Source organism: Felis catus, chromosome B3 (genome assembly GCF_018350175.1).
Source record: "Felis catus isolate Fca126 chromosome B3, F.catus_Fca126_mat1.0, whole genome shotgun sequence".
Lineage (NCBI taxonomy): Eukaryota > Metazoa > Chordata > Mammalia > Carnivora > Felidae > Felis > Felis catus.
In genome coordinates, this window is record NC_058373.1 from 61326151 (window position 1) to 61341942 (window position 15792).

A 15792-nucleotide genomic window follows, 5' to 3' on the forward strand; every position below is an offset into this window, starting at 1 on the left:
CTCGCCTCAGGACTCACAGTTCAAGCATCCCAAGCTCTCTGAAGTCTTTCCTAATTGCCCTAAGCTGATCCCTCCCCTGTGCTGCCCTTAACACCTCTAGGCTTACTTCTAAGACAAGCACTCAACATGCCATGTTGTAATTATTTGTTTGTCTGACTAGCCACAAGCTCTCAGAATTATTATTTTTTTAAGTAGGCTTCCCGCCCAGGGCAGAGCCCAACACAAGGCTTGAACTCACAACCCTGAGATCAAGACCTAAGCTGAGACCAAGGGTCCCTTAAGGTACTGAGCCACGCAGGTGCCCCTAGCCACAAGCTCTTGGATGGCCAGGATATTTTACTCATCACTGATTCCACACATAACAGGCACACAATAAGCATTTGTTGAATGCATTAGTGATGAGTGATACGGGAAGTTTTAAAGAATGGTGACAGTACCTTCTGGATTCCAGACCAAAATTATAGTAAGTATTAACACTGAAGAATAAACTCCCATCATACATTTCTACTACCTATACCACTCTTGGCCAGAAAAAGAGGTCAAAAGATATGAGAAGATTGCTCTAATAGTGGTAGTCACTGTCAAGTTATCAGCCAAGAATAAGAGCGCTTGCAGCACTAAGAATGATCCAACATAGTAAGTGAGTGAACACTGTCAAATCTAAGACAGTGTCTAAGTTCCAGGCACATACTCCTACCTCTGCAGAATACGAACAATGAACTCCTATTAGACTCCTAATATAGGTCACTATCTCCACTGCCATGGAACCTTATAGCCAATTTCAACTGAATTGAAACATCCTGCTGAAACATACAGGAAAGCTGTTCTCCCTCTGACCAAATCCAAGTAAGGTTCTGCTAAAGGACAGAGATCTGAACTAAGTCCTCCCACAATCCTGCCATGTTGTACATTAGCACTCTAAATCATTCCTCACTGGCTTTATTCATCTCTGAAGAGATACAGGCAAGGCAGTAAAATGCTGCTGTCTCAAATGCCTCTCCCTGTAGCAATCCTGCACCACACAAGGCTACTGTGTTTATAGGCTGCTAATATGACACAAAAGTCTAATCTGATCCTGTGGGAACAAAGTCCCAGATTCTTTTAGGGATTAAATGAATTTAGGCTACTTTTGTATTCCCAAAATTGTGGAGGCTCAACAAAGTTGAAGAAAGCATAAAGCCAATACTCAGACAAGTGAGGGGATGGAAAGGGACTAGGCCTCTGAGGAACTTCTGCAGCAGGGTGGGATGTGGCTCTTGGCAGAGAGCGAATGAGATAGGCAATGTTCAAGGACAAAGCAGGAGGTCTGTTTTACTGGTAGATACCAGGCTCCTTGCATGTTATCATTCCTAAGAAGCCAAGAGTCTCCAGTTAAATTAATTTAGGTTTCTAGAAAAGGCAAATAAATTTGTTTTGACCCCAGGCAAACGCATTTACCAAATCAATTCCTCAAACTAGGTGTTCATTCTGCTACTCCTGTCTTGCATAACCTCAGCTGTGACACTAACACCTGCAGCTACATTAGTCACAACTCAGCCCTTCACAGGATATGTGGTCCCACTACCCTCTTCCAAGAAGGGAAACGGAGTCATCAATTATGAACTGGCTTCCCCAAGCACAGACTTAGTTTGTAGTGAGGCCACAACTGAATCCAGCTTGCCTTCCTCCTATTCGTCTTCATGGAGAAATCTCACCATGCCCACTGCTGCTTCCTTTAACCTAAAACCCAATCATTGTTTTCTTAAGGGGCAGAAATGGGCACACTTGCTCCTTTAGAGCCAACAGGAGCTTCTAGTTCTCCTCTTTCCTAAGAAAGAGGAAGGCAAAAGAGGAACACGGAGCAGAGGAGGGGAGGCTTGGAAAGGGGTGCCTCCCAATACCAGGACTCACCTTGGAGCTGAGGTCTTCTCGCCGGTTTCCTGCCTTACTCCTGCGTAATTTGATGGATGGGGATCGAAGTAGGTTCTTGATCCGGCTGGTAATGGTTGACCCTTCCACAGCCATCATGATGAGGAGCCCCAGGGGACAGTTCCTGGCCCAATCTTGGGACTTGTCTCAAAAGCAGCACTGCCTTCCCACTCCACAGGTCCTTCCAGTATGCCCTCCCACTGACCTGAGATGGCAGAGGCCACCTTACCTTCTGCCTAGTCGTGTCTGCAGCTATTATCTCTAGGTATTACCCTCTCCCTCTTTCTCATACCTGCCTTCTAGCACCGCGCTGTTTGTTACATCTGAAGGACAAACCCATGAAAAAAGGGGGGTGGGGGTGGGGGAAAGCCTGAGCTGCAAAGAAATGCCAGGCCCACGCCTGCCAAAGGCGTTTAGCCGGAGGGATGGGATTGGCCCTAGCAGGGCTAGTGGTTGGTCTGGTCCCCGTTAATGCCCAACTGTTCCCATGGCAACTGCGGTGTCTAAAGAAGGAGGCCGCCTAGGCCACTGAGGAGTCCCGCCGGGGGCTTTGGATACCTGAGCTGGCGGCCGTGGGGACACTCGGCGCGGCGGGGCTCGCTGTGGCCCGGCAACCGGTTCTGCCACGGGAGCCTCCCTCCCCCACCCCGACCCTTGGCCCTCCGCAGGAGACTGGACCCTTCTCTTTCACTTCCCTCAGCAGCCCCAGCTACTCGCCAGCGCCCCCGCTCGGGCCCAGCCTCACCAGCCCCAGGGCGCGGGGGCCACCCCGCTCACAGCGCCCTCAGGCATCGCGCTCTGCGATTTCAGCTCCGCGGCGGCAGCAGCAGCAGCAGCTATGGTGGCACGAACGGCTCAAAACGCGAACTACCGCCTGGGCCAAGCTACGGGCTGGTGAGGCGGAGTCGAGGCGAGGGGGTGCGGTCTGTATCCAGGAGGGCGTTCTGAGAGTGGACCAGTAAGGCTTATGGAGGCGGAGCCAATGAAGCTAGGAAGCAGAGACAAGACTCGAGAACTAAGGGTTCCGCACAGGGCAATCGCGGGTATCGCTCCTAAAGGAAGGTCAACGAACGTGCCTTCAGAAGTGAGACAACCAGCCTTTTATGGTATTATCAGGCCTCGTCCTCCAGAGAACTGCACTTCCCTGAGTCCCAACAAGACATTAACCACGCCCCCATGATGCTGCGGTTGGCATTAGAGAGGCCCGAGAGACCTTAGCCAAAACCAACTCCTTGCTCAAAATTACAAGATTGAGGTACAGCTTTAAGGGTCTGCTCCCATCGACCCCAAGTGCTGGGATTTAAAGCGGTTAGAATCGTTTCTGCTCACCGCCTTCCCGGCGCGTAGACCTGCGTGCAAATGACTCCTGAATAGCTCTTAAGATCGCTAAGAAGTGTTTTGAACTGGGCAACCTGATTGGCCATGATCGAAAAGGGGGCGGGAGATGACAGCCATGAACTGAGCTTCAGGTGTGCGAGGGAAGGGAGAGACAAGTGAATGTGCCTGTGAAATAACATGTTTCCTTTAGGCTCCAATGTCTCACCACGCTCTCTCACCTGGAGTTAACAGACTTTCTTGCTCCAGATCTTTTATTTGTTCACGTCAAGATTTGCTCCTTTTCCCTAGTACTGTTGCTTTGGCGAGGTCACGGTCAAGCTTGTTGGCACTATATTTAGTGATATATTTTTTCGAGCTCATCCTGGGGGTGCGGAGTAGCGCGCGCACAGAAACACTCGTATTATTCCATAGGTGTCTCAACCTAGAAGCCTTTTGGCCTCATTGCTACTTCAAGAAATTACCTATGGAAAGGTTAATGTGAGCCAAAAGACTTGGGCCCCAGAGAAACCGTACACGGATATGTCTCACCCTATCCAAACCTTTAGAACCCCTGAGGGAGATGACATGTCAGCAAAAGGATTAGGACCCCTAAACCCATTCCTTGTATAGCCATTTGGCAGAGGTATGTGCTTGTGTGTATGGTAGCCATGTACTTAAAAACGAGATCTGCAAAGCTCACAAGTTGAAACAAAAATCAGGCACCTAGATGGCATGAGGTTTCCTACCCTTCCACTACACACAAAATGGGATTTTCACATTTACTTCTCAAATCTGAAGGAAAGCAGCAAGGGTCAGCCACCAAGAGTATTAAATGGGGAGTTGGTTCTTTAAATTTCTTGCTACTTTTACCTCCAAGGGGGTAGCAGCCAATGTAACACTAATAAATAGTGCCACCTGCTGTCCTTACTTGTGTGCTACATGCCCCACCAAATGCTGCCTCCACACTCAAGAGTCTCCCTAATTCTCTCCAGATTTTTGTGTCCACTACTGGTTTTCTCACTTACCACTTGTAGCCAGGTGAATGGGCTTACAAAGTGTCATTGGTCATTTCCTGTCCAAAGGTACCCTGGTTTACCCCCTTAGAGAAAATGTTCCCCAAATTACTCTCATCTGAAGCTCAAGTTGTAGAGGCAAATCCAAGCTAATTTCATTGTCTAAAATGATCGAGGTGATAAAACTGAGAACAAACAGTGTAATGAGATATTCTAAGTCTAGAATCTGGGTACTCCCGGTCCAAAGCCAAAACCACATATTATCAATTCTTCACCATTCAGTACATTTGTCTAGGTACCCTGCAGCTTCTGAATAGTCAATATGGGAATAGGATCTAGACTGTTCCCATGCTTAATTCCTCAGAAAATAGCAGTTCCAAGTCCAGTGTGAATAAAACCATTCTTCCCTTTTCTCCAAATAATTCCCAACCCACCCTCCAAATGCAGTTGACCCTTATATTAAGTATTTCACCATCCATACACTATTTCACTTTTTATTCTGCTTGTGTATGTCCTAAACATACATGGTTGTCAGATTTTAAAATTCTGTCTGGGAATGGATGTATACAATTGTCTGTTTTGCACTATGCTCATTAGATCAAATTTTAAAATTCACCCTAGGCTTAACATGCAAAAAGGTGCAATTATAAGACCCTGGAAAACTAACAGGCTGGAGTAAACATTTGCTCATCAATTCAATTATTTATTGAGCACCTTTACATGCAAGGCACTGTCGGACAGCTGTGATTGATGCTTGCAGTTGGAAACAGAATGGATCTCAAAACAATGCTTCCAAGACTGCTTTCTTATTTAACAAAATCTCTTCTAATAGCAGAGTTTGTATTGATAGAAGAATTTAGTAGAGCTTAGATTTGTCTCAAAATTCCCAAATCATTTTGTGGTTTAGCCTTCTCACCCTCCACACACGCCTCCATTACACTATTATTCAATGGTTGTATATCTCTGCAGAGCAGTTCAGTCAGTTATGCCTCAGCTTAAAAGTTGTATATATCAAATTATTTCCCTCTTAGTTTCAAAAATGCATTTTTGACTGATCTTTTTTTTCTCCAAATGGCAGTGAGTCTTGTATACCTCAGCTTTAATCTCCTCTGTTTCCAGCCATTCATATTTATGTAAAATTTCATTAGAGGTAATACAACAGTAACATGAAGTACTGATGCCCTTACAACCACTTTCTTCAAAATCAACCATTTTGTGCAAGAAATGTACTCAGATTCTTGTTATCCATCATTCTCTACAGAAGTACCTGAAAATGTGCAGCCTACTCTATGCATTGTTTTTTAATGTGGGCATGAGGAACAAGGGTTATCACCATTTTTCAGACCCGTCTGCAAAGTGCATTTACCTCTCAATTCACCTGATCCCATTCCTTCTTAATATCTAAAACCATTAGAATTAGAAGAGGAAAAAAAAAAACACACAAAACACTGTATCATGTGATCTTAGAGTAGTGCAACGTCTAAAGGACCCCTTTAATAAATAAAATCTTTCGTAAATCGTGATACTAGTTAACATATATCTTGCTTTAAAAACATCTGTCCTTAGCCCCTGAGATTGTGTTTATGTCCTGTTATTCTCTAAGGTAACAGATATATTACCTTGCACACATTGGTATTATGAGGCTAGTCTTTCCTCACTGTTGAACAACTTCTTGAGACGAACATTTGCTGTCAATTTGTGGAAATTTTTGAAGTCTCCATGTAAAACACGCTACAAGGATTAGCAAAAATCTCTCCAAATGGCAGGTCAGAAACTTTGAAAACAGTAAGGAATTCCTATGATAAAATTACTTCAGTGGTACCTCTCTCAAATGACTCCGGGTATTAGATTTCTCTACTCCAACTCAGCACAAACCTCCCAACACCAAGTCCTCCTTTCATTATTATAACTGATTTATTTATTTCAAGTTTATACATTCTGCCTTCCACTCACCAAACTTCTGTTCTTACGTTTCTAAAAAAATAGTCATTTTTCAAAAGCAGAAAAGGAAAGATATATATTTAATATATAAAAGAAAAGGCTAAATCTGACATAATTATATTCTTAAAAACATTCCATTTATTTACAGATGTATAAAAAGGCGAATTATTGGTCTACTGAGATCATGCTTCTTATAGTGTTAGGGTGAGAGCTCACTATCCTCCCAGTTCCTCAACTCCTCTCACTCAACTACATCTTTCACAATCACACATGTCATTTTCATAGATCAGTGTCTCTTGGGGTAAGGTTAAAGGGTAGGAGTTTTTGGAGATTTGAGATTTCTGTCAAGACTGCCGGACTGTTCTGAAGATAGAGCCCTCCTTCAAATTAGCCTTCACAACTTACTCGTTCTAAGAGGTCTTGAAAACACCATTATCCTGGGAGTTTGTAATGACATCTGCAGCCTTCTTGCAGACCTGGAATCATCTCTCATTTCCATCTTTGTACATCTCTCATGAACAGAGTCAAATATCTTTGCATGAAGAACTGATTATTACCTCTTTACTTTCTTCTAAAAAGGGAAAAGTGTTCAGAAGCAGAATGGTCCTTCTTTTCCTGAGGATTATTCACTCACTTGCCTTCTCCTTGGCTGACCCTCAAAAGCCATTAACAAGAGCCTTGGGAAGTCAGGAGGAAATGTGAGGACGAGACAAGCAAGTTAATAATGGGAAACTGCTATACCTGGATTAAAATACTAGGATCTCCAAGGTCAATTATTAGCAGGGGAGACAGGTGCTGGACTCCTTGGCTAAGGCATTGAATGAACTCTGCTGGGTAAATAGTGGGAGGGATAATGAGAAGCTAAGGGGCACTCATTACCTACTTCAAGCTTCTTCAGTAACTTTTAGAGGAGGGAAGGTTGAATGCTGATGAGCAGGTCTAGAAAGGCAAGTAGCACAATAACAACAAAGAATTTGCTCCCACTGCAATTGCAGAGGAAATTTTTCCACCCTTTTCAATCTAATTACCAGAGTTACTAGAAAGGGAACCAACCATGGAAGTACTAATTCACTGGCTAGAACTATTCCAAAGCTGGCCTCAACAACCTACATCTGAAGATCTGCTGAGTGGGATTTGGCATAAAGGCGGCAAGGGGGATGTAGAAGAAATAGCATCACCTAGGCACAGCCCAGGCACTGGAAGCTCTTGTGTTAGTGTTTCACAACACAAGCAAATCCTGTCAATGAAGACAGAACAGGGGTTACATTCCAAAATATAATTATTTAAGAAAGGCAAAATGCAGCAGCTAAATCCCAATCTATACATTTTCAGAATAGTGATTCTTGCCCCCAGGAGTTTCTAAGAGACCCCTCAAGTGCACCATGATTATTTACAAACTAGATAGGAAACATCATTTCTATACTCAATACAAATCTCATCTTCTAGGTTGAAAACTTCAGCCTTTGAGAAATCTATGAAAACAACTATACAAAAATATAAATATCTTTATCTTTACAGGCTGTCAGTCCTTCATACCCTGACAGCTTACGAGTGAAAAAGCTCTACAGATCATTGAATCCATGGTAGCAGGTAATAAAAAATATATCTTGTGATTCAAATACTGCCTCATTTCCCTGGTAAAGAGTGCCTACTGTGACTTTTCTTTCCTTTACATCCTGTGCAGGTAAAAGTGAATGAAACCTTCAAGCACCAGGAGGCTGGTTTGATTTGGGAAATATCCAGCCCCACAATTTTTTTTGTTTTGGCCACGGTCTCTGGTCTGGGCAGGGAATGCTTTTTCATTCTAGCTGTCTCTTGAGTGATGTGATATGTGAAAAGGGGAGGGCTCCCTCCATGCCTACTTCCAAAATATGTATCCCAGGTAGAAACCCCTGGTACCGTGAAATGTCTTTTCAACACTCAGTAAGGGAGAGCTAGTATTTTAACATCTGACAATAATCACCTCAGTAATAAAAGTTAAAAGCATTCCTACTTTACCAGAAGGCTTGGATTTGTAATTCTGATTGAAAGATAAGGAAATGGAAGCTACTTGGGATATGACAGAAGAGAATATTTTGCTGAATGACACAAAGCATTTCACTTTGGTATTCCATGGTACCCATCCTCTCTCACCCTACTCGAACCACCAACTAAAAACTCTCTTCTGGATCCCTTTGCCCGAGTGCATCACATTCCTTGGATTTCAGACTTAAGCCACATAAACAATAGCTATCCACTACAACTCAGCCCATAACAACTGCAAAGTCTCAAGCAGCTTTTTCTCTGGGAGGGAAGAACTAGGAACCACTATGGACCTAGAGTCTTGTTATGAATTCCTTGGGTAAGAGGGGCACCTCGTGTTCAGTAATGGATCACATCTTCTTAGAGAGGATGAGGAGACCCAGCACCACAAGTGAGGTAACACATTTTAACATGATCAGAATTTCATAGTAGTAATTTCTTATACCGAGGTCAGCACCCTACCCCCCTTTCTCTACCATCATCCACTGCATCAAAGTCAAGGATCACAGTTCCATGACACAAATAAACAGATGCCTACAGAGAAAGGAGGTTTCCCTCATAGCCTGGATTCTGCCTGAGGACAGGAAAGTTCATTTCCCTGCAGAACTTGGTGAGGCCCCAGAGTTGCCCAATTTGGCCACAACAGGTGCCAATGTAGGCATCACCTTGCTCTCCCGGCATTCCTGGTCATTCCCTGTTAAGTTCATTTTGTGTCCAACTTTGGCAGCTATAGGTGCCAAACAAGGCATCACCTTGAGACCCTGACCATCTGTATCACTAGAAGGATTAGCTACTTTTAAACCTAGAGGTGCTAACTTTGGCATAGGCCTCCACAAAGTATCTGTGCTGTTGTTCTCTAGGCCAGCCTTCATGTGTAGGATGGGAGGTGAGGACACATTTTCAAGCTCTGCAGGGACACCAGAAGTACTCTTCCCTCCATCACTGGCTTTCCTGTGAGAAAGGAGGGAATCCTTTATCTCAGAGTCGATAACAATCTTAAGGACATCTGGCTCAGACGCTGGTTCTGCAAGTTGTTTTTCATTCTCAGAAAAGTCATCATCTTCCAAGTGCAAGAGGAGAGGACTGACAGAGTCACTCTCCCCTTGTACATCAGGCAACTCTTTCAAACCAGTTCCCAAGTGGCCAACCTGGAAAGTCGCTCGGTTCCCAGGAGGAAGTTTACTGATAAAAGCCCGTCGAGCTTCCCCTGGGAACTCCGTATCCATAGAGCTGGGCAGTTCAGCCAGGCTAACAGAGTCATCGTTTAGTTGCTGATTAAGAAAGGCAATCTCATTGAGCAGAGAAGTCAGTGTCTCATCAGTATCATCCTCATCTTCCATATTAGTTAGCAGTTCGCCGGGATCCAGCGCTGCTTCCTCTATAGCTGATGCTACCTTTCGCAGTTCCATCTCTATACTGGAGTCTTTGAGATCTTTCATCTTCAATTTATGAAATGTGGACTCCTTTGGCTTCAGTTTCTCCCGTCTAGATTCACACTCTTTCCATTTATATTGAATACCTCTCATTTCACCAGCAATCTTTTTGGGTAAGAACTCTTGTGCTTCTTGCATACTGGAAACATCAACTATTTGTGGAAAACCAGAATCTTTATTTGCCAGAAAAACTGGTGTTGGACCCAGTGCCACTCTGCCATCTCTATGGCTGCCTCTGGAAGAGATTCTACCCGAATCTTCAAAGGAGTTATCTTCATTCCTGACAGTACTTTTCAGGTGGTCAGGTGGCTTGCCATCAGGAACTTCATGAGGATATTTGCTGCCACCCATATCTACCAAACCTCCCTCTGTGGCCAATGACGTCACATTAACAATTCTTGGCATCATAAATAAGTCGTCATTTTCTGGGGGGGGAAAAAAATTCATTTAGTTCTACAGCAGTAAGCATTCCTCTCTCATTCATACCCAATGACCTGAGATCTCTCAGAAAGTTGGTAGTCAAAATTCACCAGTTTACTTTTATCAAAAAGATGAAAGGAACTATTAGTTCTTCAAATTATGGAGACCTAGCTTAACAAGAAAATAGGTAGGGGCGCATGGTGGCTCAGTTGGTTAAGCGTCTGACGTCGGCTCAGGTCATGATCTCGTGGTTCATGAGTTCAAGCCCCGTGTCGGGCTCTGTGCTGACAGCTCAGAGCCTGGAGCGTCCTTCGGATTCTGTGTCTCCCTCTTTCTCTCCCTGCCCGCCCCTCCCCCACTCATGCTTGCTCTCACTCACAAAAATAAACATTAGGGAAAAAAGGAAAAAAAAAACAACCTAAGAAAATAGGTAAAAGGACTAACCAAAGGACTGCTTAATATTCTTTGATATTAAAAGTTTTATTTAATATTTTATAGGAAAGCTCCCCAGTTAATTCTTTATACTGAGGCAGACATGCATCTTGATTCTGTTCACCCAATTAACTGCTACTCTGAGGGAAAAACGAAGCCCTAGAGGCAGCACTGTAAAAGAAAAGATGACCACTCCAGAATGAGTTTAACAATATTAGTACTGATAAAGATACCCTTCTGCCTTAACAGAAATTTAGGTGCCTGAAACCTAAATCATCAAAGTGAGACTTCCTTTCCAACTCTACTCCTTATCCCCAAAAGGGAGTCATGCTCAAACTGAATCCGGCTGGTAACCTAGGAGTGCACCATCTCAGAATACCACATAAGATTGATAAGTATTTGTCAACGCCAAAAACTAAACAATGACTCCTCATCTTCCTTTTACTTTCAAATATTTTCAGTGTTTTTCCTACTCAGAATTAACTAAAAATCACAAAGGAGTTCCCAATCCCATGTTTAAAAAAAAAAAAAAAAAATCAATAGAGCCAAACATGTTCTAAAAAGAGGGTCAGGGGCGCCTGGGTGGCTCAGTCAATTAAGCGTCCGACTTCAGATCAGGTCATGATCTAGCAGTTTGTGGGTTCAAGCCCCACGTCGGGCTCTAGGCTGACAGCTCGGAGCCTGGAGCCTGCTTCGGATTCTGTGTCTCCTCCTCTCTCTGCCCTTCCCCTGCTCATGCTCTGTCTCTGTCCCTCAATAATAAATAAACGTTAAAAAAAAAAAAAATTTAAAAAGAGGGTCATCTCTTTCCAAGGCAAATGCAAACATAAGAGATCTTATCGTTACAGAACACATTCAAAGGCTTTCTCTCTCACAGTGAGATATCAGGGATAACTTTTTTACTACCCATAGAGGACAATACTTACAACATACCTGATTGAGCCACAGCACTGGTGGCAGCTTGAGGCTTCAGATCGGTTTCTAAGAGAGCAGGAGAAACAGTTACCACTGGTCCTGAGAATAAAGGACCTTTTAAGGTGAGCAATTGCCCTTGCGGAGTCATCACGATGTTGGCAGAGGTGTGTGGAGTGTTAGAGGGTGAGGTATTTTCTGTAAGGAAAATGAGAAATTTGTTAAGGATAAAAGGTCTGCAATTAATGCTAATATAGCCTAGAAGCCGAGGCAATATCCCTAAAACCACACATTGACTTAAAAGGCAAAGGGTAAAATTTCAAATTTAGTTAGGGTGCCTCAACTGGGAATTTATTTTTTGACCACTTTTCACTGTGTAATGGGTTATCTGTCCACGGATTCTCCTAAGGGACAGAACTTATGCTGAGGAAAAGAGCTAAGGAACCACTTTTTCAACAGAATGGTCCCAATAGTCTTGACAGTGAATCAGGGTAAAGGCATGCAAAATCCTATCCCCAGGCTTGCTTTCCTTATACACCTCTAACAAAGTACTTTAAGTTTCTAGCTCTCAAACCTCTAGCTTTTCCATCTATGAAATGAGGTGGACTAGACAAAATGATCATTAAAATCTTTTCGTAGCAATAACATCATTTGAATCTGCAATGTTAAAACTAACTCATATTTTAGTATCCATCACTACTCTTCTCTTAGATATCCTGGTTGATAAAATGGTCCACCCAAAGAGTAAAAAAGGATACACTATTCTCTAAGAATATAAACAATATAAAATCAATATAGCCTCATTTCCAAAATCAAGATAGGAGACTTAAAACCAATTTACTTTTGCTCCTTAACAGCAACTGATTGATGGGCAATCTGATGAAAATGGAGCCTGACTAAACAAAATCGATTTTTTTTTTAATTCCAATTTATTAGTTTCAGCACGACAAATAAAGACCCAAACTTCCTCAACTTGTGAACAGAATTACGGGGAAATCAAGAGTTTACGTATTAAAGTCTGAAAAGATGACAACTTAAAAAAATACTCACTGAAACATTAGAATAACCTGACTGCTAACAAAAGTAGGTTTTACAGATTACCATAACTGGTAACTTCTTAGGATTTACTTGAATGTATAAAGTTAGAAACTAAAATCTAATGTGGTTAATATTTTTTATACAACCCATCTTTAATTCATTTAATTAAATCTAAAATTATGGCCAAAAAAAGACTCAGTCCACTGAATTAAACTGATGTTCACCTACATTAAGAAAAGCAAAACATGTCCCTCCTACCTGTGGCCTGGTCTCTTTTTCTGGAAAGAATCAAAGGTTTCCCCTTCCTGTTATTTATAAACATCTGTCCAACATCTACAGATGATGCAGAAGATCCTTCCTGCTGTTTGCTAGTTCTGGCAGACACATCAAACTCATCTGATCCCATCTTCTTTTTTCTTTTTTGTGCCTCTAGTGCTTGTTGTTTTGCATAAATATACTCTAACTTCTTCAGGACCACTTCTTCTGTCTTACCTATAGGTTGATAAGGAATAAACCATCACACGGCTCATTATATGACCCCACATAATAGGAAATAGGGTCAACTGAAATCCAGTTGATTTAACTATATTCCCCAAAATTATGGAAAGCAAGAATGATTATATTCCAGAAGAAACACCTCACCCAATCAAAAGGTAACTCTATTGTTAACTCTGGGAACCAAGCCATAAACTAAGTAATATCTGAAAAGTCTACTAAGGATTACTCCTCACTAAAGACGTTATATTATATTCTTTACCAGAGATCATTCACATATCTCACCTGAAAGAGATGATACTTTCCGTATCAAAATATTCCGTTTTCGAGTCAGGAGATTTTTCTGTCCTATCAATTTGTCTGCCTGATCTGTTAGTCCCTGAATTTCGCTGAATGCCTACAAACAAGAAATTAACGTCATGTAAATTGATTCGCTCTTCCCTAAGAACAGGTAAGGCCTACTCAATTTCTTTAATGAAAAAAGTTTGACGAGTATTTTAGAAAACTTTATAATGTCATTTGAAACAATTCTTGATGCTTCGGAAACTTATCTGTTAAACTGCAGGAGGTTTTCTGGCTTATTCTTCTAAGAAACATGATTATTTCCAAAAAGCATCACTGAGTGGTTCACAGGTATTTCTACTACTACAAGGAGATATAAAACATTTTACTCTGCTTTGATTTTAATCAACTTTACTTTCCTTTTAAGATTTTATTTTTGAGAGATGAGAGATGAGAGATGAGAGATGAGAGATGAGAGATGAGAGAGAGAGAGAGAGAGAGAGAGAGAGAGAGAGAGAGAGAGAGAGAGAGGGAGGGAGAGGTATCAAGCAGGGGAGGAGCAGAGAGAGGGAGACACAGAATCTAAAGCAGACTCCAGGAGCCCAACGCAGGGCTCGAACCCACAAACCAGGAGATCATGACCTGAGCCAAAGTGGGATGCTCAACCAAATGAGGCACCCAGGCGCCCGTAATAATCAACTTTAAAATCACCTCCTACAGGGCATGTGCATGGTGGCTCAGTCAGGTAAGCATCTGACTCTTGATTTCAGCTTAGGTCATGATCTTGAGGTTCGTGAGTTCAAGCCCCAGATTGGAGCACAGTGCAGAGCCTGCTTGGGATTTTCTTTTTTCTTTTCTTTCTTTTCTTTCTTTCTCTCTCTCTCTCTTTTTCTCTCTCTCTCTTTCTCTCTCTCTCTCTCTCTCCCTCCCTCCCTCTGTCCCCCCTACCCCACTCCTGTTCCCTCTCTCTCAAAACAAACTTTAAAAAAAAAACCTTAATGGGTGCCTGGGTGGCTCAGTCGATTAAGCGTCTAACTTTGGCTCAGGTCATGATCTCATGTTCAAGCCTCGCATCAGGCTCTGTGCTGACATTTCAGAGCCTGTAGCTTGCTTCTGATTCTGTTTTTCCCTCTCTCTCTGCCCCTCCCCTGCTTGCAGTCTCTGCCTCTCTCGCTCTCTCAAAAATAAACAAACGTCAAAAATCTTAAAAAATAAAAATAAAATCACCTCCTGGTCTAAGTCTGGCTGAAATAACTGTGTTCTACAGGAATATGAATGTTTGCCTTATACTCCTCCAACTTCTACTCAAAAGCAATTTAATTACCTTAGATATTTCAGATTTCCTTTTAAAATGGCTGGCAATTGTTAAAAACTATGTTAAAATATCACTTACATTGTGCTCTTCACTGTAGTAAACTGTTCTAGTGCTATGGAGAACACCAAAAGAGATTCAACTCTAGAGTCAACTAGAGTTTCTGACTTAATCTGAAGTAAAGATAGTTCTGCCGATTAAGAACTTGACTTCCAATAAAAAACTACTTTGACTCAGCAGCTTAAGGGTTCTTCCCCTTACAGGATTTGCTGGGAGTTCACTAGTCCACATTCAAATGTTAAATACAAGCTCTACTTCAATCTCCCTCTTAGGGTGATGATTCTCTTTCTCATAGTAGCTCTAGAAGATTCTCTTAGTCAAATTCTCGTTTGTCGGTCATTTATAGAGAACACTTACCCTAGTGAGAATGAGACTTTTGGAAACCTTAGAAGAATGAAGCAATCCCAATGTAATCTTCAATTTCTCAAAGAGATCCCTCATTTCACCACGCCGGCGACGCTCATTGGCAGTGTGTGTCCGGCGATAATAAGCAAAAGCTTCTGCTTCTTTCTGTAGTTTTTCACTCCAGTAATCAGGCTTCAGTTTTAGAGGAACTGGTGGAGCCTATGCAAACAAAAGATAGCCACCTGATTATCTTTCATTTGTACCTGCCCTCTTCTTCCATCCTAAATGGCTCTGTTCCATACCAGATACCCACCATCTTCTGTCTGGACTATTGTTAACAACCTTTCAATACTGGTCATCTTACTATAAGTCTATCCTGCTGCAAATCTAACTTCAACAGTGTAAATCACTTTTCAGCTCAAATTTCAATTGTTCTCAAATGAGGAAGAAAGTGAGGCGAGGGAATCTTAAAAAAAGCTTATGCAAGTAATTTATTATTAAAACTTTTTTTCATGACACAAATTACATAAAAATTTCAACAGAATCTTAACTGATGGAAAACAGGTTTAAAATATTTTTCTTAAAAGCTTTAAGATCGTTTACAATTTGGTGACGGATCAACTATCATTCTTCTTAAATCACCTTTCTCTCCAACCATTCCAAAGTGCGAGAAGTTTCCAAAACACACTATGCAATCTCACACCACTTTGCCATTACAGACAGATGGTAGCTTGCACCCATTCCTCCCACCCTATCCTCCAAAACTTAACATTTAAAAGTCAAACTTTGCATTTTTCAGCAAAGTCTTTCTTGACCCTCAGTATGCCTTAGACTTCTTTCTCTTATTTATTCTACTTCACTT

At 42.1% G+C, this 15792-nt stretch overlaps 2 protein-coding genes across 17 annotated transcripts in view; both read right to left on the reverse strand.

Moving 5' to 3' along the window:
- The window catches only part of MAPKBP1 (mitogen-activated protein kinase binding protein 1), a 55668-nt gene extending 50896 nt beyond the window's left edge, over window positions 1–4772 (reverse strand). For 2 of the 3 annotated variants that reach the window (XM_006932624.5, XM_019832648.3), the window contains exon 1: window positions 1891–4772. In XM_006932624.5, the coding sequence (XP_006932686.2) occupies window positions 1891–2007 (117 nt within the window). In that variant the 5' untranslated portion in view covers window positions 2008–4772. The remainder of the gene's footprint in view (window positions 1–1890) is intronic. The other variant, XM_045059513.1, reaches the window with a different exon arrangement.
- Window positions 4773–6240: 1468 nt separating this feature from the next.
- MGA (MAX dimerization protein MGA) overlaps window positions 6241–15792 on the reverse strand; it is a 170929-nt gene continuing 161377 nt past the window's right edge. For all 14 annotated transcript variants that reach the window (XM_045059502.1, XM_045059501.1, XM_045059504.1 and 11 more), the window contains 5 exons: window positions 14943–15149; window positions 13217–13328; window positions 12695–12928; window positions 11420–11596; window positions 6241–10059 (listed from right to left, as the gene is read on the reverse strand). In XM_045059502.1, coding sequence (XP_044915437.1) covers window positions 8792–10059; window positions 11420–11596; window positions 12695–12928; window positions 13217–13328; window positions 14943–15149 — 1998 coding nt within the window. In that variant the 3' untranslated portion in view covers window positions 6241–8791. The remainder of the gene's footprint in view (window positions 10060–11419; window positions 11597–12694; window positions 12929–13216; window positions 13329–14942; window positions 15150–15792) is intronic.